This window comes from Mugil cephalus, chromosome 9 (genome assembly GCF_022458985.1).
Source record: "Mugil cephalus isolate CIBA_MC_2020 chromosome 9, CIBA_Mcephalus_1.1, whole genome shotgun sequence".
In the NCBI taxonomy this organism is placed as follows: domain Eukaryota; kingdom Metazoa; phylum Chordata; class Actinopteri; order Mugiliformes; family Mugilidae; genus Mugil; species Mugil cephalus.
In genome coordinates, this window is record NC_061778.1 from 11,872,925 (window position 1) to 11,896,064 (window position 23,140).

General features: G+C 40.4%; 2 protein-coding genes across 2 annotated transcripts; both read left to right on the top strand.

The window, feature by feature from the left end:
- The first annotated feature begins 1,023 nt into the window (after positions 1-1,023).
- tbcb (tubulin folding cofactor B) lies at positions 1,024-5,479 on the top strand. Its single transcript, XM_047594815.1, has 7 exons — positions 1,024-1,211; positions 1,552-1,702; positions 1,860-2,003; positions 2,337-2,433; positions 2,771-2,962; positions 3,933-4,005; positions 4,093-5,479. The coding sequence occupies exons 2-7, from the start codon at positions 1,583-1,585 to the stop codon at positions 4,205-4,207; spliced, it is 741 nt and encodes a 246-aa protein (XP_047450771.1). The 5' UTR covers positions 1,024-1,211; positions 1,552-1,582; the 3' UTR covers positions 4,208-5,479.
- A 1,361-nt stretch (positions 5,480-6,840) lies between these two features.
- On the top strand, positions 6,841-19,559 carry clptm1 (CLPTM1 regulator of GABA type A receptor forward trafficking). The gene is made up of 14 exons (XM_047594860.1): positions 6,841-6,976; positions 10,690-10,832; positions 12,045-12,168; positions 12,405-12,563; positions 12,756-12,873; positions 12,984-13,069; positions 13,515-13,635; positions 13,728-13,972; positions 14,803-14,896; positions 15,024-15,214; positions 15,311-15,406; positions 15,521-15,656; positions 16,552-16,719; positions 18,109-19,559. The coding sequence occupies exons 1-14, from the start codon at positions 6,926-6,928 to the stop codon at positions 18,294-18,296; spliced, it is 1,920 nt and encodes a 639-aa protein (XP_047450816.1). The 5' UTR covers positions 6,841-6,925; the 3' UTR covers positions 18,297-19,559.
- The last annotated feature ends 3,581 nt before the right edge of the window (positions 19,560-23,140 follow it).

Below are 23,140 nucleotides of genomic sequence, written 5' to 3' on the forward strand. Positions count from 1 at the left end.
GTGTCAGAACAAAGTTTGCTTTTAATCCGGTTGCATAGCTGCAAACCAGCCAGTGTGTCCATCCTGACACCTTCCCACTGCTAAAATTACCCATAGTGGTTAAAGAAAGGTTTGACACTAAACACAAAGATAAGTTCAAGGTATCGTCTTGCCCTCAGATCCCAATCATGGACGATCCGTCTCACAGCTTGCAGGACTTTAAGGATCTGCTGCTATTGTGTTTGTGCCAGATACTACAACACACCTTCAGAAATAGTTCATTCATAACACCAGTTATGTGTAATGTCATGTATCTCTGTTTATTCAGGTTGGACTTGTGATCCCTTGTTTCTAACCCAACACCATGTCCACCATGTTTGCATTCAGGGACGACTTGCTTTATGTTTAGACGTTTTGCAAGATGCATTTACATGACACATGCTCTAACCTGATCTGTAAGATACAATGTATGACCTGCTGATGTGGTATGAATGAGGCCAGGCACGTCTGCAGACCTGCATCTCCATCGACAACCAAAAGAATGTAAATCTTCTCTGTGGGGCTGTGGGCTTGTCTCAGCTTCCCCTCTGATCTTCTGTTTGGTTTTAGCTCTCTGCTTTCTTTCGATCTTCTCCTTTCTGTCTTCACATGCTTTTCTTCTATCTGTCCCAAAACTTTAGTTTTACAGTATGTCCACCATTTTAGAATTAAAGTGTTTTTCTGATAGTGAATTAATATATGTATTTTTATTAAATAGTGTGAGGCTATATGATTTAATGTCTACAACTTCTATATAAACTTGGTGTGTTATTTTTTACAAATGTTTATTTCAGCTTTATTGGACTTTTAGCGCCGCTGTGTGGTCATCTCAACGGCCGCTTCCCTCCTGTCTGTTGATTGGCTCTTTGCGAATGTGTCAATCAACGGGGAAGTGGGCGTGTCCACATGCTACGTCTTTCGTTTCGCCATTCTATTGGTCAACGTTATTCACTCCCTCGATGTGATTGGTGGGCTGTAGTCCGGGAGCGGGTGGAACCTTCCAGAGCTGGGCGTAGCAGGAAGTGATGATGTTAATTTTTCTGGCATAACTACGTAGCGAGGCCACATGCACCATTTTCGCTGTTATTGTAACTCAATAATCATGGATTGCTTAGGTTAAACGTAGCCGCAGAGACCAGACGACACTTTTCTGACAAGATTTTGAAACACTATCGACGATAAAGCACATACGTGTAAGTAACTATGGCAACCTTGCCGTCTATCGGTGGAATTGTCAGTGAATCCTCCCAACAGCTAGCACAGCTAAAATGACATCATGTATGGTGAAACTTAAACCATAAATGTTGATGTTTTAGTCTAAACAATACTAGAACATGCTAAACATCAGCGTGAGACAACGTTAGAGTAGTTAGGTATGTAGATATAAGCAAGTAAGTGTAGTTTTGTTAAGTGCGTACGTATACATCATCTCATCTGAATCACTTTGCAAGAAGTTAAATCCAGTCTATGGTCAAAACTCATAATTTCAGGTATAGTTCACATGTTAATATGTCATATTATTTCCCTCCCCAGTGACTGACAAACAGTCTAGACAAACCTAATAATGGACAGCGGACTGACAGTAGTTACTAGTCCCTTTGTGAATGTGCGCCTAACAAGCACCATCTCCGGCTTTGAGGTGCTGCGCAAGTTCAACAGGGGGATTACTGTCGCAGAAATGAAGGTGAGTCTGCCATGCGGCACATCTCAAAACGCCCATAAGTTCTGTAGTTTGGGTTTTTTTTTTTCAGATCTTGCACACACTCTATTTTGAGGTTATTGTTAATGTATGCTCTTGTGTATGTTTTATTACATTTTCTATTTTGTTATGTTGAACGTAGGGAAATCTGGAGATGATTGTGGGCGCACCTGCCTCCGGCATGGACTTGGAGTTGTACAGTGCCTCTGACAAATTCCTCCTGAACATGGATAACAATGAAGCTTTGGTTGGTTCCTACCCCGTCGATGATGGCTGCAGGATACACGTATGTACCTGTTTGAAAGTACTTGTACTAAGTACAGTGACCCACATCACTAGCATACTGTTGTAAGATACAAGAAGCTTTACTAATTTGTCCCGCTGTGCAGACAAGAACAGCTTCAGAGTTTTCTTAAGACTTTCTTAAGACTGCTGATGCATCGATACGTCATTTGTGAACTATCTTGCATTCAAGTTCACAAACCTGCTACGTCATTAGAGTCTTATGATTAACAAAACTCAAGGCATGGGTTGATGCACACTTTTGTTATTTTCTAATACAACTAGATGTTGAACTGGTGTGTCTGGTTCATCTTGAATTTTATTATTTCTTGTACAGGTTATTGATAGGAGTGGAGGTCAGTTGGGCGAGTTCACTGACCTTTCCAAAGTGGAGAAATTTGAGCTGTCAGACGAAGCTTACGAGAAGAAAAGAGGTACTTAAAATTCTCTCAGTTTATAAATGCCATAACATCAACATTTTCTCTGGCTTTGATATTAAACAAGATGTGTTTCTCTGCAAGATTTTTGCTGAGTCAGTTCCCTGAAAATGTACTACTGACTATCAATCTGTGAATGTAAATAATAATTAATAGGCCTGTTTGCTACTAAAAGTGATACTTAGTCATCATTATATATTTCATTTTATATATTTGAATTATTATTTTGAATATACAGTTATTGTTTAGGAAATTACTATATTTGTTTAAAATGTGGAATTATTTTATTTGAAAATAGATGCATCTTCTTTAGAGTATCTTTACATTCCCTCAGACACCGTAAGGTCACTCATGAAGGAACAGCGCGTTGGTCGCTTCAATGAGGAGGAGATGGCCAAGAAAAAAGCTGAGGCCGCTGCTCGGGAAGAGAAACAGAAGGTCGCTGCCGATTCAATTTCTGTTGGCAGCCGCTGCCAGGTACAGGTCCCTGGGCAACCCACGAAGCTTGGCACGGTCATGTATGTTGGTAAGTTTGGATAAAGCTTTGGTTTACTTTCGTTGGCACAGTTGTTTAAACCCTGTGTGACTAAAACAGAGCAAGCTTTGTTGTGATTTATGGTGGCTAAGCCCCCAAACCACAGTTAATCCCAGTAACTTCTGTGCTGGCTTCCTTTTATTGTGCTGGTGTTCAATTTGTTTCATTTTGCCTGCTTCACTTCACTAAATTAGCATAGAAAGTTCGCTATGTTTTATCCAATATGGATATAACCGACACCAAGTTACATTTTGCTTTTGTACTGAGGCGAATATTTGTCATAGTTACTTACAGAATACAATTCATGTTCAAGTTATAGTCAACTCTGTAAGTTTTGTTATTGTATGCTCTAAATAGCAATAAGATGGCTTGTAATTACCCAAGAGAAACATTTATAAGCGGTTTATGCTTCTACATTAAGTCGACACCGTAGCTACGGCGATAGCATAGACCACTATGCAGACCCTAGTGCCGTAACCTGATGTGCACCTCCCCAGAAATGTAAGTACACTCTGCAGCGACGCAGAGCCCCACAGCTGTGATTGATCCACTTGGTTGTCGCAAGTTTTCACTTTAGTATTTAGAGCTGCTTCTCCATCTCTGCAACTTTCAAATTGATTGTTTTGGATCAATAAAGATGGAACACATCGAGGAAGAGTTCCCTGAGAAGCTTTGGAGATGCAAACAAGTTTCAGTCACCATTGTTGAAAGTGAAACAGGAAGTAGGAATAAAATTTAACCAGACAAGCAAAAAAGACACAGCACCGTCTAGTGTGTGGGTGGCATTGTCACAGAGTATGAATGGCTCACCCCGGAGTAGGCTACATCCACGCCGTACTATGGAACTGCTTAAAAGTTTTGAAAAACTAAAAGGTTTTCCTTTCGTTTGTGTTTTCTTGTTAGTGCTGATTTCAGCAGTTTATGGTAACCGATATAACGGACACTGTCATGTTTATTGCAGGCACAGCAGATTTCAAGCCAGGCCACTGGGTTGGTGTGAAGTACGATGAGCCCCAGGGAAAGCACAATGGAACGTAAGAACTGCTTTATAAAACACAACGAAAACAAGTCGGTTATGTTCATCTTGATATTTACCTGTGTTTCACATTCTGTCTCCACAGTGTCGAGGGGAAGCAGTACTTCCAATGTGAGGACAAATACGGCGCATTTGTGAAGCCTCTAAATGTGACTGTGGGAGACTTTCCAGAAGAGGACTATGGTTTAGACGAAATGTAGGACTGTATAGTTTTTCTGCCTCAAAACCGAAGCACCAGTTTCAAACTGTCACCCCTTCACCAAGCAGAGAAGATAAAGATTAATTTTGTGTAAGCTTTTTTTTTTTTTGTGGCGGGGCTGTGCTTCTCTGGAAGGCATGATCCGAAGGCATCTTCGACCCGAGTTCCCTTTCAGCTACTACAGTGCAACATGACTGGTGGGTTATTATATTAACACAGGATTATCACGAAAGAGGAGCTCACACTAACAAGATTTCAGAAAGGAAAGAAAGTTTTTTTTTTGTTGTCTCTAATCCAATGTACCTCTAATCATTTTCTGTACTTGTTACTGTGATGCATTTTCATGAGTCTTGTGTCTCTGTTCACAGTTTAAAATTAAATTCCTCCTTGTTTAGTTACTGTCAGTGTGTACAACGGCTATTGTATACAAGTGTGTGTTTTGCCATTTATAGGCTTTTTGAGGACTGTAAATTGTTGACAGATTGGTCTAAGGTTTTAAAAAGGTCTGTTGAAGGAAAAATCTAATCAAAAATAAAAAATAATAATAAAAAAAAACGTGCTTTGATATTTAAATAAAGAAAATGGCATTGTTGCCTGTATTCCTGACTAGTTAAATTGGAACATGAATATCTGTTTAACTCCTGTTTCAGGCTGTGAAATGGATTTCAAATATTCTAAATAATCCTCCATTTCAAATTACACTCTAAAGCTGCATTTATTTTTATATCTGCTGTTTCATATAAATATGATCTAATTCATTCCTACAGCTGAGGTACAATCTCTTTTTGCACTTAACTCATTACCAGTCCATTCATCAATAACTAGCAGGCCTTTTAGCGGAGATGATAAGTTCTGAAATAGTTTGTTTCCAAACATGTAGTGTATTTATAAATGTGTGTTTTAGATTTAAAATGTACGGTCAGATAGATATTGTTGACTCGATGTTAGTGAAGCCAGGTCAGTGCAAGGAAAAGCAAACTTAGTTTACATGTTTACCGCTCTTCCCATTGTCATTGTCATCACAGCACTCCACTTCACAACGTGCATTTCAATTGAATGGTACAGTTTGCTGATGCATTGTTTTTGGTCAGCCTGTTTTATTAGTCCTCCAAAGTTTAAAGAAGAAATGTAAATGAACTATCTTTGCCTTTTCCAAATGTCGTGGAAAATGTTGTGTTATTCTCGTGTAAGGACTGATGCTCTCTGAGGTGCTGGTGTAACTACTGTATGTGCCAAAGGGTAATACTCAATAATTAAACAATTTACCAGTGCACATGGCTTATCTGCTGATTTATTACGCTCAATATTTACTCTACTCCTCTATTGTCTGATATCGCTCTTGGTTGAGGAAACCCTTAAGGTTTTCCCCTATTTAATGTTTTGTATCAGGTTTTCTTTACTTCTTGAGTGTGAGTGTCATATGTGGAATGAAATGTAAAATATTTTAAGTTAAAGTTTTGATGTGGGATTTATAAACCCAGAAAAAATGTAAGTATTTCACATTAAAATGCTGTTGAGTAGAGACATAAGGTATCATGATAGGGACAATCTCAAGTGCAGTATACGTATCTACAAATTGTATATGGGCACAATTATTGTTAAGATTTAATCAGGCATTTTGAGTTAAGTAATTCGTTTTTAACAGAAGTATTTCCAGAATACACCATAAACTGAATCTGTTGACAAACTGGGAAACTAAGGAGATTACAGAAGCTCTTCCATCTGTGAGAGACTTCGGTCTGTCTTTTACGTCCCCCTGTACATCATTACATTGCTCTAATATTTTCCAAATATGGATCTTCCATGTGGAATGTTGTGGTCTGGCACCAGCGTCACTGGGTCAAATATTCATGAGATATCAGAGGATTTTGGGTTATTTGAGAAATGTTTTTCTGACCTTGCCTGCAGCAAGATGAAGATCAGTCTGGCACAAAGACCGATCTTATTTAACTGGACAAACAAAAAAGAAAACAACAACCACACACTCAAACCTAATTAATGCAACAATATCTGGAATTAGAGTTGGTTACATTCTCCTTTTAAAACCAAGAGGAGATTTTATAGGATCTGGCAGCCTTTTATAGATTATCTCTGCCAGAGGAAAGTTTCAGTCTGAATGATTGCCATCCCTTCTGTTTACTTCTTTTTCTTGGAGAGACAAGTTTTATGATTTGTGTCATTAATGTGGTGATGAATTATTCTATGCATATTAAAAACATCTACTCTATCCAGCTGGATAGCTCACTTTTTTTTTTTTAACAACTAAGCTACTATGACCAAGCAATATCCATTATGGATTATTAAAGTGTAAGTAAGAAAGGCTTCATTTTGTGGCTACACCACAGCAGATTCGTGATCAGACAAGGTGTTTCATGAAGTTTCATCAGCCACATCACCAAACAAAACACCATGGTCAGACAGAGAAGCTTGTTCACTGAAGTGACAGGCTGCCGTCTTAGTACTGCTCCACAGACAAGGAGGAGGTTGAAGGGGTTGTTTCCTTCAAGACACAAAAAAACAATTATATATATATATAATATATACCAATATATATACACACACACACACACACACACACACACACACACACATATATAATGACAAATCATCACTCCCCTGAAGACGCACGTCACCCCTAGTGACGCTACATCTACATCTCGCGAGAAGGACCGAGGTTTTCCCAGCCAGGAGTGTGTGTGCGCGATAGAGACGAGGAAAGATGGCGACGCAGGAGAGCGAAGCAACTAAAGCTGCCGTCAGCAACGGCGAGGTAAAATGAATGACACGCTTATTTCGTTTTATTACTTCTCACCTCCAAGCGGGGAGTGAGCCGGTCTGTTCGTTTGAACGTGGTGTGTGTGTGCGGCGGTTGACGTTTAAACGCGGTACGGGTCGTTCACACGAGCCTCAGTGACGTTGTCAGTGCCGGTTGGTTTTAAAACGACCTCCTCCTGTCGTTAACGGTGAGCTGAGAAACCCCGACTTTACGGCGAAATGTCTCCCTGAAACGCGCAGTAACACAGGACTGGTGTTGTAATTAGTTGACCCGGAGAGCCGGCTGGCTGCTGCAGTGTGTCAGCTAACTATCGCAAGGCCTGAACCTGAACCACGCAGCTGGGCTCCACTAAACCAGGCCAGTCACACATCTCTGTCTCAGATCGACCCAGACCTTTCTCCACTTCTTATTTACTTGCTCTCTTCGTGGAGGAGAAAGCTTTTTGAATCAACAGCGGTTTTCTAAATCTCAGTGGCGAAGGTTTATCTGGCTGCTGAGCTTGTTTTAAAGTGGACAGGTTGGTTAGAATCATGTGTGGCTGTCGTCAGATTTTCCTAACCTTGGCTCCTAAACTGAGGCAATAACCCAGTGGCTAACTATTATTTTTCACAGTGTGACAAATGCTCATCACAAGTTAGCAGGAGATCACTGTGACTCATCACTCTTCAGAGGCAAACCACTGCACTACAACACAAATATTTCAGGACACACTAATGTTGATAAGACTGTGACTGAATACTGTGAAGATGCAGCAAATATCTATTTTTACTCTAAAGGCGACAGAGCTGCTTGGAAAAAAATGCTCAATAACTTGTTGTAGGACCAAAGTTTTGTTTTTAAAGGACCTCATCTAAGCTCCCAGATTTAAATCTAACGTTTGATTTGCACTTAATTCACTTGCTAAAGTATTAGGCACAAAACGATGTCTTTTAAAATGTAAAATTTATGTCTTAACAGCATCCGAAAAGTGGTTATTCAACTTGTATGATAAACTGGATTGAATTAAACACACAGGTGTTTATGTTATTTGGCCCACTGACTAATATGGGGTTGTCACAATAATAGAAACATGTGTCAACACATAACAATAGTACTACAGTGCCTCCAAAGTGGTGACACGGTTAAATCAACAGCTCTCTGAGTTATTTTAAACAAATTACTGACAACCATGACCTTCATGAAGATAGTATTTACTTTATTTGGTACTGGTGTACCTAATAAACTGGCAAGGGAATGTATAATGTTAGTAATAGCTTAGTGACTTGTGCCAGGACTTATGTTTTGGTTCTTTTGTTGCTTTTTATTGTTACAATCTTAAATTATCTGCCCTAGTTTAGTTCTCTGATTTATTTTTATTACACCGAAGTCTGACCCACTAGAAAAAGACAAACAAGAGAAAGGTGATTCCCTAGTAAACTAAATCTCTCTTAATATTTTAAGTAAATTATCCATGGTTACATTTGTGTATTTTAGTGAATAAAATATTTGTATCCCGATAATGTCTGTAATCGTTCTAGATATATCTTTTTCCTTTTTTTACAGCACATCAGGTATTTATCTTCCTGTGAAATAGCTGCTTAGCTCTGTGATCTGAATGTAATGAAATGTGAATACGAGCGTGGCAGAAACTAGGACAAGGGTACAACATGCACCAAGTGCCTCTTTTGTAATAAGAATTGCTCTGTCAGGATAAATGCGCTATTAGTTTTAGACGGAGCACTTATGCAGCTCTTGAGGCCCACTGCCGGTGAATCTGTTGAGAGAAATGTCGGTGATAGTAATTTAGAGCGAAACGGTTAAGTGGTGAGTAGTCAAATTTAACCACATGCGATGGCTCTGCTTTTCATTTCAACAGCTTTGACTTAATTTTTAAAGCTTTGTATTGACCTCAGCATCACACTTATGGTAGTGTCACAGTTAGTGATGTTAAATTATTAAATTTTTCTTGTTTCTACATGTTGAAAATGACCGTCAGCAGTTTTTGTTTTTTATTTAAATTCTTTTACCAGGCACATTTGCTATTGCTCTGCAGAGCAATCTCTGCTTCTCTGCGAACAATTGACTTATCTAAACTTTTTGCCCTTTTAAAACCCAACTCGGTGCCAATCTGGTGTGAAGCGTTTCCTCTGAACCCCCCTCTAAGTGGTTAATTGTTAAACCTCGGTCAGTGTGTGTAAATTATTATCCATAGCTGGAAGAGATAACCCATTTCTACTGTCGACTCTGTTGGTGATCTGTCTTTGTAATGGTTATTACCTTGATCTCTGCAGGAGATAATAGATAATAGAATTGTTCTACTGTAGCTGCACAGGAAGTGGCAGTGGGGGGTTTGCTGAGCCCTATTTTGAGCCACTTCATGGCCTTGAAACGTTCTGTATAGGATGTTGCTAGGCCTTACTGCAATCTTCCACATTTTCAGCGTCCGCTCGCGTCTCGGCCTCCTTGGCACCTCCATAAATGATAAGATCAAGTTGTAACACAAAACATTTTTTTAAGCCTCAGGTGTTGTGCGTTTCTAGGGGCCAACCGCTGGTCTCCCCTGTGTTGGTGACAATAGAGGGAGATTAGATGTTTAGATAGTGAATGAGTCTCATGACTTGGCATGTGCTTGTCTATTGTGTCGCTTGAATAGAGTGTGGCCTTGTCGGACGGGTGTGGGGGTGTGGACATGCTGAAGGCTGAAACTACGTTAAAGGGGCTAACTAATTGGCAGACTTAACTGATCACATGTGACCTTTAATGCAGACTCTGATGCTCACACAAATATGACGTTTACAAGTGTTGACCATCACTGCAAAGACGCAGGCTTTTTCATTTATGCCACCCTCTAAAATGTAATCATTGTCAGGCTGCAACAGGAACACATTCCTGTTAATCAATTATTCATTTATTCTTCTTAAAATAGTTTTAAAATCTCACTTTCCACAGCTTTCTTTCATGCCTTAGAAGTGCTTATTACAAATTGTTTAGTTGGACAATTAAAAGTCTAAGTGCAAATTTGTTAAATAAACAATTAGAGAAATAAAGATGTTGACCTCTGCATCAGGTTATTAGTGTCAAGGGTTTATTAAGGTGATCAGAGTGAATGAGCGAAGCCCAGCTTGATGTTTTATATTGATTTTACTGCCACTGTAAACAAAACTAAATGTTAAAGGACTTGACTAAACATGTCTGCTGTATAGTTTCATAATGTTGATTTAAACAAAAATATGATTTAGTAAGTTTTATTTATGAAAATATGCAAGTTTGTCAAGAAGAGTGTACTACTTAAAGGAAAAGCTGGAGGCATTTTTTTTTCCTTAACGTTTTCCAGAGCTGTTCAACCGTCCAGGCCTACATTTGATTAATTTTGAAGTTTATTGTAGTAAATACAGTTTACTACACACGTTTAGTGCACACGTGATCTGGGAGAACACACATCTGTCTTTGCTTGACACATGACATTAAACATCTGTTAATTAGTTAATTAAGTGTGGACACGTAATGAATATTTTGTTTTTGCACTTTCATTCACATTCATGCCCCTTTTATTCTTGAAATTTCCTCCTTGCTACAATTGCTACGACGGTTAAAGATGAGTCAGTCTCCTTCTTCCTTCTTTCCTCTTTTCACTGTTGTTCATTACACGTTACCACAGCTGCTTCATGATTTTGAGTGTCTTTGACTACTCTGACAGTGTGTCTGTGTGTACGTTTTTGTTTTTGTAGGTAAGCAGCAATGGTAGCGCTGCAACAACAGATGGCCAGGCTGTTCAAACAGCTGGAAATGCACAGGACCCTCAGCAGCAGCAGCAGCAGCAGCAGCAACAAGCACCTAACGCATGGCAGGTCATCAAAGGCGTCCTCTTCAGGTGAGTTTTTGTCTTTCGGTCCAGCACAACCACTTTTAATTTCACAAGCAGAGAGCCAGCCAACAGATAAAAGCTTATGCTGATCATAGTCCAAGTGAGTTTTAGCTTTTAAATTGCAGCATAAATGACCCACATAAAACGTTTACTGGCAGATTTTCTGTATTCACACGAAACATTGTTGCTGGGATTGACAGGTTGACAAGCATCAGGTCTTCTAATAAATGTCTTATTAATTTCTTCATTAATGTTAAAGGACATTGTCCACTCTCTGTTTCTTAATAATTCTACTCACTGACTGTGGTGGATGAACTCATAAGTCCTGTGCTGTCCCTCATTTGGTACTTTGATATTATTAATTTAGTGCCTGTACAAGAAAAAGAGAAAATCGACGTTTGCGGTTCGTTTACGATCAGGTGCGCTTCACCTCAGGGGATTTTTCAAACCGGTGTGTTTGAGGCTGAAAGCGGTGTTGTACGTTCTTTGCACGTCGTTTGAATAACTGCCTTTGGTTGTTTTTTTTCCTGCCTTAGGCAGCAGCTACTGTGCCAGCCAGTCATCAGCCACTCGAGTTTATTAGCTCGAACAAACGATGCAGCATTAACAATTTAAAATCCCTGTCCTTGGCACTGAAAACTTTTGGCTACACATACATCCTCTTTCCTCAGTACATATTTCTGTTTTCATTAGTTGTAATGTAACTGTCCTCACAAAGACGTGATTTTAAATACCAGTCATTTTCACAACTGTTCACCAAGTGTCTCCACATTGATATTGAGGACTTCCAACATAAACTCAAGTGAATATAACAGGTTTATCAGTATGTCAATAAGAAAATATTGTAAATTAACTAACAAATATTTTTACTTGTATAACCTCTAACTCACAGTTTTCTTCAATATATTACACATTTTGCTCTTTTCACCCATCACCACTCTATTATGTAGGACGAAGTCTCTTTTAAAGTCTGAATGTAATGTGGTTTGACTGGATGCAGTTTAATCTGATTAGCCTGCTTGTGGTTTCACTCGCCTATAGCAGCTATTTACAGCCCAGAGGTTTTCAGTACTAGTCTATGCGGTATCTGTCCATTTCCCAGAAGTATCAGCAATCAAGCCTTTCTCACCTTTTGCTCTCCATATTTTATATTCTTGTTCTTCTTAATTATTAATGTAAATATGCTCTGTCTGACACTGTTTGCTCTCATTCCTCCAGAATCTTTATAATCTGGGCGATTAGTAGCTGGTTCCGCCGAGGGCCGTCTACCCCTGACCCCAGCACACCAGCCGGTGCCCCCCGGGTACCCAGCAGGAACCTCTTCACCAAAGACACCCTCATGGTATTACACCTGTCCTCTCTTCATCAAACCTTCACTGCCTTATGTCAGTTGCCAACTGTTTTATTAAACCTTTACCGTTGGATTGAAGCCGCTAATTCCTACACATCCCTAATACTCTGGTCCCCTGAGCGGCCGGACGTTTAAACAGCGTTATCTCTCCCTGAAAGATTAACTGGTTCAATCCCTCCTGACGCTGTAATGTCATAAACACCTTTATTTTCTCACCCTCCCTGCAGGACCTGTACGTGTATGTGTCCCAGGATGAGGTGTTCTCTGACTTCAACAACACGGATGCGCTGTTCTGGTTCCACAGAGACCTGGTCTATGGAGACTGGGCCACAGGGGAGGATGGAGACGGCTGCTATCACCACTATAAGGAGATGGACATCCCAGAGGTGGGGGGGGGGTGACGGAGGAAGTAGGGGAGGTGCATTGTGAGAATATAGAGAAGGGATAGGAGTGACAGACGGTGGTTAGATGGTGGGAAGGATCAGGTGTTAGTAGATAGAAGTTAAAAATTGTAATAATGTAGATGTGTATTTGTCGTCAGCTCTAATACCGTTTCCCTGTTTGGTGTGTGGTTGCAGAGCGTACAGCACAACGGTTCCCTTTACATACATGTCTACTTCACTAAAAGTGGGTTCCACCCCGACCCCAAGCGCAAGGGGCAGTATCGCAGGCTGGCAACGGTTCATGCAACAAGAAGTAAGTCCATGTGGAAAACACGCACACGCTGTAAACAAAAGACCCAGCAGTAAAGTGTCTGAACATTTCAAAGTGTTCAAACCTGCACTTTTTTTTTTTAATTCTTTCAGTGCTGAATAAGTTCAAGCGGAGAAAGTTTCTGAAGACCAAGAATCTACTCACAGGAGAGACAGAAGCAGATCCAGAGATGATTAAGGTCAGTACTTTTATCTTCTTTTAGGGAGCATGTTGTGTTGTAATGTAGCTGCCTTCATCTTTGTACGTTCCCGTTTGTCATTTCTACTCCAGTGTTTTGCAGTTTGTCAGTATCATTTTTACATGACAGATCATGTTTCCTTTGCAGTTTATTTACACCAGTGCTTCTTTGATGCAGATCTTTGATCAGGCAACAATTTAACGTTGATTTGAAGTTAGCTACCTTTACTTCATGAGAAAGATTTGAAAAGGGAAATCTTTAAAAAGAGGGATTTCACTTTGTTTTAATACACCACGACACATTCACACATTTATTTATAAAGCTGTGATTTAAGTTCAGACAAACTATACACCAACAGTAGCCGTATCTTACTTGTTTCTAATGTTTTTGTGTTGGTAGATTTAATTGCTGTTTGTACTGACTAATCAACTGTGTTTCCTCCCAGCGGGCGGAGAGCCATGGTCCAGTGGAGATCATCTCACATTGGCATCCCAACCTCACCATCAACATGGTCGATGACCACACAGCCTGGGTGAAAGGCTCTGTACCACCTCCTCTAGACCAGCGTATGTTCCTATAAATGTTTCTGTCGCAGAAATTTAAACTCTTCAGCTTCTTTTAAACCACGACTGACATTTCTACTCTTCTCTAAAACTAGATGTTAAGTTTGATGCTGTGAGCGGAGACTATTACCCCATTGTGTACTTCAATGACTACTGGAACCTTCAGAAGGACTACTATCCCATCAACGACACCCTGCAGAATCTCCCGCTGCGTCTCAGCTACTGCCCGCTGTCACTGTGGCGCTGGCAGCTGTACGCTGCCCAGAACGCTCGCTCGCCGTGGAACTTCCTTCCTGACGACACCTACGAGCAGTCGGATGAAGATCAGGACTCTGTCAAGGTAAGAGGGCAAAAAGACACATTTGTACCTTCAGGTTGAGCATCAATGATGACTCTAGTGTAGATACTTTATCATGGTACGCTGGGAGAAGTGTTTCATTGAGTCAGGTACAATAAATATACATTGATCTTCATCCGCACAAGTTATTTTAACCCTTTAAGACCTAAACTTCCCCCCCACGGATAAAAAAAAAAAAAAACTTGCGGTATTTGAATTACCATAACTCACCAATGGATAAAATTCAGTGTGTGGCTGAATGCTGGGAAGTTGTGCTTTCTGAGGGAAAAATAAGATATCATGACAGTAACGATGACACACCGCTGCTGTTGGGACCAAGTTGGGGAGCAATACAAGACCGTGGAGACCCAGGGAGAGAGTTGTTTGGAGGAATTTGTTGGTAAAAAGTAGTTATACCTTCCAGATGTCACCTCGATCTTCCAGACAAAAGCACAACTTCCCAGTGTTCAGCCACACTTGGAATTTTGTGAATAGCACAAACCACTGTCAGTTACGGTAATTCAAAAAGACATGACATGGAAAAATTTGAGATTATGTCAAATTTGTCAAATTCCTTGTATGTGCACACATACATGGCCAATAAATCTGATTCTGAGGTAGATTATATATTTTTATTTTTTCCAGTTTTATGCACCTCACAGGACCTCTGTTGGGACGTTATTTTTCTTTGCATTGTAGTAAAGCAAAACACTTTCCGTGTCAAATACTCAACTATATGTAAAAGTTACTGTTTGACATTTTTCTTGCTGCTGCAGCTCATTTTCACCCATGAGCTGATCAAACCTGAGATTTAAAACACTCCCTTTGTATAGGTTGCCCTCCTGGAAACGAACCCGTACCTGCTGGGTCTGACCATTGTTGTCTCCATCGTGCACAGCATCTTCGAATTTCTTGCCTTCAAGAACGGTGAGATCCCAGCAGCCAGCCGACTTTCAGGACTACGTTTATCAACATAAGAGTGTTTATCAACATAACAGTGTTCAGCACAGTGTCGGTCTAACTCTGCGTCACCTCTCCACCGTCTCCTCCTCAGATATCCAGTTTTGGAACAGCAGACAGTCTCTAGAAGGTCTGTCTGTGCGCTCCATCATATTTGGGGTGTTCCAGTCTCTAGTGGTGCTGTTGTACATACTGGACAACGAAACCAACTTCGTGGTGCAGGTCAGCGTCTTCATTGGTCTCCTCATTGACCTGTGGAAAATCACCAAGGTCATGGATGTCAAAGTAAGTCACAACAAGGATCAACACTACACATTTCTACTTTCTTGTTATGGTATTATTGCATTTTCCCGTAACAATCCTATTATTGTGCTTCTACAGTTGGACAGAGAGAACAAAATCGCAGGGATCATCCCAAGATTGATATTCAGAGACAAGTCAACATATGTGGAGTCTTCAACCAAAATCTATGACGATGTAAGTTTGACACCGGCCTGAATGCACATCTCTGTGCTGGGATGAATAAAATATCACCAGCACAACCAGGTAGGTTTCAACAGTGTCTTGTTTTCTCGTGTCTCCTGTGAACAGATGGCCTTCAAGTACCTGTCATGGCTGCTCTACCCTCTCTTTGGCTGCTATGCGGTCTACAGTTTATTGTACGTAGAGCACAAAGGCTGGTACTCGTGGGTACTCAGCATGCTCTATGGCTTCTTGTTAACCTTTGGTAAGTGTGTCCCCTGCTATATCTTCAGCACTCCTTATCATTTTATCTTATTTTACCTTGTAAAGGACATTTTGTATTGAATGCCAGGCTTTGGAGATTAACACACAGGCTGATGACACTTAAACAGGGATTGGCATGCTGAAGAAAAACATTATAATACCCATAAAAGGAGGAGAGGCATTTACCTGTTAGGAATAAAACAAGCTTAAACCACACAGTGCTACTGTTTCTTATGTAGTTAGCATGTGATCAACTATTAAATTTACTTTAGATAGATTATAAAAATCACAAAAACATGAAGTGTCTTTGATTCAAAGCCAATAAAAATATTTCAAATTCAGTTTTATTTGTAGCGACAGTATGAACAATTTAAACAGTCTCAAGTCACCTTAACCACAGCCCAAAGCTGGAAAGCCCCAAATTAACAAGGAGACGTTAGCGAGAAAAACTCCCTTTTTACAGGAAGAAATCTTAACCAGGACCCAGCTCATGTCTGCTTGAGGTTTAACCAGTATAGAGACAGAAAATGAAAGAAATGTACATGGGAAAATGTTAAATATCTGCCATAAGAAAAAGGTTTATATACTGCTCCTCGAGTCTCTGTAACAATTTATCTGTTACTGATTTAACTTTCAAACTTCGTTACTTTTGAAATGTCCTTTAAAGAGATCGGGCTGATTATTTTTGTGTCTCCTGATTGTTTTTGTGAGTGGCTGCACACACAGCTACTGTTTTCATGCTTGCATCATGGTTACGTACCCAATTCCCACCAGCCGCTGCGTATTAATAGACTTCATACTCAGACATGTTGCCTCCTGGCTAATTTGCCGCCTGTGGGGTAGGAATTGTTTATATTATCTAACCAGCTCCTTCCTTTCTCTATTTTGGTTTTCAGGCTTCATTACAATGACGCCGCAACTATTCATCAACTACAAAATGAAATCTGTAGCCCACCTCCCATGGAGGATGCTCACCTACAAGGCTCTCAATACCTTTATTGATGACCTGTTTGCCTTCGTCATCAAGATGCCCATGATGTACAGGATAGGATGCCTAAGAGATGGTACGTCATCCCTGGTTTACATATTTTTTTTTGTTGTTTGTTTATTTTAAGTTAAATAAAAAGCTAAATACTATTTTGAGTTTGTATTCTGAAGGAGATGTGGTTTCAGATTGAACTAATTTCCCTAAACTCATTTTTTTTAATTTGTTTATATGTTGTTTATAATCATTGTATCCACTGATTCCCTGCTTGTGTCGTTATGAGGACAAACTATCGGACTCCGTCATTAGATTTTCATGTCTGTATTTATTATCATCAGTCCTCTAACTCCACCTAGTGTCTGCTCACTGGATGTTACAGATAACACACGTTATTGATCGGGGCTGTTTTACTGTAACTGAATATAAAAATCAGAGCGGACCACAGAATCTGTAAACTAAATTTGTAGATGTTGTTGGTAAATATACTAAAATCATGAAAAGTTACAGGTTGATCAGTTAAAACCTCTGTCACCACCAAGAGATCAAAACCTTTCAGTCAGTTTTATTTGTTGTTGTTCTGAAAACTTTCGAGGACCCCCTCTTGTTTCCTACCATTTGTGATTCCAGGCGGCATAGGAATTATTTCTTTTAAACTTTTCAAACTAAATACTAACCTTGGGCTTAGCATCACTCATCAAGTGGACGTACTGAAATATTTGTCCATTGTCACAACCAAGAAATGCTAAGCAGCTCAGGAGCTTTGTAGCAAGTGCCTCATGAGTAAAGCGACGGATACAGGAGAGTGACTCATGACAGATTTACATGGTGTCACAATCTTATCAGACTGTTTATTGACCTAAAGCTAATGTAGGAGGGAATAACTGGTTGGATATGTTTGTTTTATTGGCACAGTCGTCCCCACATGTAGTTATGCACCTTTTTGAATGTAATGGCTTAACTTTAAGAATTTATTACACATTATTTTGTACTGTATCTTTCTGAAAGCTCTGATGTATCTAACATTTAGTACCTGATGGTGCAGGACTGACCCTTTGTTGACTTTCTGATTGGTCTTCTGACCGGAGAGCTCCTTTCCTTTGTCAAGTCATGACTTCCTACGTTATTGTTGCGAGGTTACACAAACAATATCCCCACTGTTCGTCATTTTCCACAGAAAAATGTTGAAAACTTGTAATAATAGAGTCCAGATGTAACATGGAGGTGAGACTGCTAATGTTACCAGCAGTGCTGACGTTGGACAAATTCCTGATCTTTCCCCCAGTTTTCTGTTTTCTTCGTTGTACCCACACTTTTAGGACTGTATGTTTTTTTTTATGATATTTGTGACTAACAGCAAAGATCAGATAGGATTGTTAACCATTTTTCTAAGATGGGAGTGTAGCATTAGTCACAAGTTTAGTCAGAAGCGTTGTGCACGATGACGGATCTCCTGTTTCCTCTCCTGCAGATGTGGTGTTCTTCATCTACCTTTACCAGCGCTGGATCTACCGGGTCGACCCCAACAGGGTCAACGAGTTCGGCACCAGCGGAGTGGACCCGACTCAGAACAACACAGCAGGAACGGCCGTCCCCGCCGCAGACGCTGAGCCCGCCGCCATCACAGACAAAGCAGAGGGGGAGAAGAAGAACGATTAAGCGAAAGTGTGCCATCTTCCCTCCGTGGCCCTCTGTGCCAGGATGAAGAGGACTTGTGGAAATGAGGCAGGGAAGGGAGTCGTTGTTTAGCTGTCAAGGACGCCGCTACAAAAAAAAAAAAAATGCAGTTCAACTGTTCCCCCCTTTGATTTCTTTGTGGATCCACAGAGAATCAGAATCAGTGTAGACTTGGTAAATTCTTCTTTCTGTTCCCCGCCCATCCCCGCCCTCTCGTTTTGCAGTTCAAGTGAAGTAAAACAAAAACGTGATGTACTGTATTCTGTATGATTATTTTTTTCCAGAGGGTAACAATGTCTTGGAGTAGATGTTGGGAGGGGAACAGGTCGCAAATATGCTATTTTTCTTTTTGTTTTTATACAGGGAAGAAAGAGGCCAAGTGCAACTTTTGTTCTTTGTGTAGATTCCTTGTGAATTTTTCTTTTCATTCCATGTGAGCACCGTGTTTCGGGTCGCCTGAAAAACTGTGAGTAGTGCTGGAGGAAACTGGAAAGATCCTGAGCCACAATGGAGGTTGATTAAGAGAGGTGGTGACTGGAGACGAGAGGGACGCCCCCCGTAGGACACTACCCACAACACAATGACTACTACCCTCAATTTTAAACAAATGGTTAATGTTCTAAACTTGAACAGTAAAAAAAGAAAAAAAAAATAACAGCCTTGTTGGTATTAATATAAATATATTAATATTGTCAATGATTTAATTTTTTCAGTCACATTCTTTTGTATGTTCTCAAACTGTACAGAGTCATGTTAATAATTCCATGTCAAAACTGTCTAGAAATAGATGATTTGCTGATTTTTATTAATTTCCCCCTCATCAACCTGGATGTCAGATTTTTCTTTTTTACAGTTCTCTAACATTCACGCTCTAAAACATCACCTTGACAGACACAGCGGAGACGGTCGAGTGTGTGCTGGAAGAATTACAGTGACTCCTGTTTTTTTTTTTTTTTGTTTGTTTGTTTTTTTTTTTTTTATTATTTTGAGTGCTGTAAATCCTGAAAGGAAGAGGGTTCCATGTTGGTACATATTAAATTTTTGAGCATTCATGTTTATAGTAAAACTAAGTGTGATTTAAAATGTCTATGCAAAGCTTTTAATTTTACCCCCTCTTTTATTTTAATTCGTCGCTCTGGATTCAAGAATTTTTTTTTTTTTGCATGATTTTTTTTTTTTTTTTAAAACAAATTCTCTTGATGTTACAGGAAATACAGTTTGTGTGCTCATTCAGCATCCACATTACTGAACTCTTTCCTCCTTGAGTTACAGATTTGAACTTTCATTCTTTATTATTGTAATTGTTTCCCCCAGTGTGGGAAATCATCTGCATTTTTACTCTTTTCTGCTTTCGATTCACGTTCGCCCTTTTGCACACCAAGGCTCTAAACTGAAACCAGTTAACGTCACTAAAAGTACCAGACGGTAAACGGGGAACGTAGCTGCACTAATAGGTAAAATAGAGCCTAGTAATAAGCAACATCTAAATTAAATTCAGATTTCAGAATTGTAATTTAATTTACTGCTCAGGATGAGGAGCGTGCAAGAGCTTAGACTTCAAATGCAAAATTCTGATTGTTAATCTTTGTTGTGACCAAACTTTACCTTTTCAGGATTTACCAAATCTATTAACTTTGTTTTTCCAACACTTGTAGCTCGGTCCAGGTATGTGAAAGCAGCTCGTAGTAGGGCAGGTTAACTTTCAGGTATGGAAACCAGACCACGTGCTCTGTTTGAGCCTCAGACCGAAGCTGAAAACCTGAGTTACCAGAGTTGAGTTTCTGCTCCTATTTATCTACAATCTGTTTTAAAATAGTTTCTTGGTCCGTTAAGTCTTGTCATGAGGCTGTTGATGGGTTTCTAAATGTGACCCGACGTAATGACATAATGACCATGGACAGGTGAAGTGAGTCATGCTGATTATCTCATGACACCAGTCATTGAGGTGGGGGGTGTATTAAGCAGTACGCAAACATTTTGTCGTCAAAACATTCGGGTGGAAGGATTTGAGGGACTTCGAGAAATTAATATTATTCAGTATCTCCGAAACTGCAGCTCCTGCAGTGATCCGCATCGTAAGTGGTTCAAGTAAGGTAAAGCTATGAACTGGTGGCAGAATCATAGGCGGCCAAGGTTTACTGAAACGCCTCCATGCTGGTTCTGGTAGAAAGATGTCAGCATTGATGCAGACCATAGACTCTGATGGAAACTAATCCCTGATGACAATGGGCTCTCCCTGTGGGATAATGCTGCTTTGCCATAAAACACAAATAGTCAGGGGTTGGTTTGAGGAACACAAGACCCAGTTTAAGGTGTTGATTTTCCCTCGAAACTCTCCAGATTCCAATCATAGCGAGTGTCTGATGAGACTGACGTCAGTCACGTCCACAGTAACTTAAAGGACGTGCTGCTGACGTCTCGGTGCCGGATATGACAGAGGACCTTCAGAGGTCTCATGGAGTTCAAACCTCAACGAGTTAGGGTTGTTTTGATGGAAAAAAATGTGACCTTGTCTTAATGCTATATGGTTAATCTGTGTTTGTTTAAAAAAATGCTGCTTGGGCTCACGAAGCAAATGCAGAAACAATGATGATCTAATCTTAACTCTGATCTACATTCCTTGAGCATTTTGATCTTGAGTAAAAGCAAAGCAGTGTTGAATGAGTGTTACAACAAAGTAACCTTTGACGAAATGGTTTAATATCTTATGCTTTGACTCATCAGCAGAAACTAAGAATCTAAACTCCCGCTCTGATTGATGACACACTGGATGCTGTGTCAGAATCTGACTTACCAACTTAAAATGTAAACGCAACGAAGACAAAGGCAGCTGGACTTAGTTTATTAGTTTTGTCGGGGAATGTTCTGTTGGTCTGGTTATTTCACAAACTGCTGATCTACTGGGATTTTCATGCACAACCATCTCCAGGGTTTACAGAGAATGGTCTGAAAAATGGAAAATACCGAGTGAGAGGCAGTTATTGATGTGAGAGGTCAGAAGACAATGGGCAAACTGTTTCGAGATGATAGAAAGGCAACAGAAAATCAAATAACCACTCGTTACAACCAAGGAATGCAGAATACCATCTCTGAACCCACAACACTTCGAACCTTGAAGAAGATGGGCTACAGCAACAGAAAACCACACGGGGGGCCACTCCTGTCAGCTAAGAACAGGAAACTGAGACTACAGTTCACACAGAAGCACCAAAATTGGACAATAGAAGATTGGAAAAACGTTGCCTGGTCTGATGAGTCTTGATTTCAGCTGTGACTGATTCAGATGACGGGGCAGAATTTGGGGTAAACAACATGAAAGCATGGATCCATCCTGCCTTGTATCAACGGTTCAGGCTGCTATTGGTGGTGTAATGATGTGGGGGATACTTTCTTGGCACACTTTGGGCCCCTTAGCACAAACTGAGCATGGTTTAAATACCACAGCCTACCTGAGTATTATTACTGACCATGTCCATCCCTTTATGACCACAGTGTACCATCTTCTGACGGCTACTTCCAGCAGGATAATGCTCCATGTCACAAAACTCATATCATCTCAAACTGGTTTCTTGAACATGACAATGAGTTCACTGTACTCCAATGGCCTTCACAGTCACCAGATCTCAATCCAATAGACCATCACCTTTGGGAAGTGGTGGAACGGGAAATTCGCATCATAGATGTGCAGCCAACAAATCTGCAGCAACTGTGTGATATTATCATGTCAATATGGACCAAAATCTCAGAGAAGTTGGTGTCGTCAGCAGATTTGATAATTGTGTTGGTGGTGGTGGTATGAATGGGGTCACAGTCCCGGGTTAATACCGAGTAGCGAAGAGGGCTGAGGACACAGCCCTGCACGGTGCCGGTGTTGAGGACGAGGGTGGATGATGTTATGTCCCCATCCTGAAGTTCTGGGGTCTGTTGTTCAAAGTGGACTGCCTGGGCCCAAGTTGCTCGCTTTTTTAACCAGTTTATCGGGGTTACAGATAAACCATGACGTGGGGAATGTATAATATCACACCGTGTTTTTTTCTGACTGCTCTATCTTTCTTATCTGCATCACGAATGCAGCTGGGTCATCTTTGCCGTTGTATTTGTTGACTATCATCTTTCACACCTCAAGTCATCTCTTCCTCTAAACGCACCGGTTTCACTTTCCATTTCCTTTAAGTCGCATGTTCTCGTCGGTGACCGGCAGGTGTCGCAGCTGCGCTTCAAAACTTCAGCAAAAGTAAAGGCTGAGGAAGGTGACAATAAAACGTACAGGTCTGCAGTGCCGGTTTATAGCGTCATTTTCAGGGGAGACACTAAAACGTGCTGTGACTTACGTTATAAATATTAACGCGAAAAGTAGGAAGTCTGTGCTTGTTAGTTTTGAGAAAACAGGAGAAGAGGGACAATTGCATGACGCAACCAGGAGAAATACACCAGAGTGATGTAGCCTGGTAAAGCTGCTCAGTTTTATTAATAAATAAATATATAAATTGGTGTGTATGTGTGTGTTTGTGTGTGTGTGAGGACGGGGTTATTTGCATAGGCGCTGAATAAAAAAGAAAAGCACCGAGGTGTGAGGTCAGATTACATAATGGAAGAAAGAAAAAAAGAAAATGTCCTTATATGGGACACGAAACTCGTTTCGGGTCAAATGTAAATGAGTAAAAAAAATCTTCTATAACTCGCATTGCAGCAGATCAGAGAGGGTGAGTAGGGTGGGAGGGGGTGGTTCCCGTTTGACGTGATGGGGATTTCCGCGTCCGAATCAGCCAATCAGAGCAGGCCAGAGAAAAGGATCAGCCAATCAGAGCGCGGCCTTTGCGGAAGCA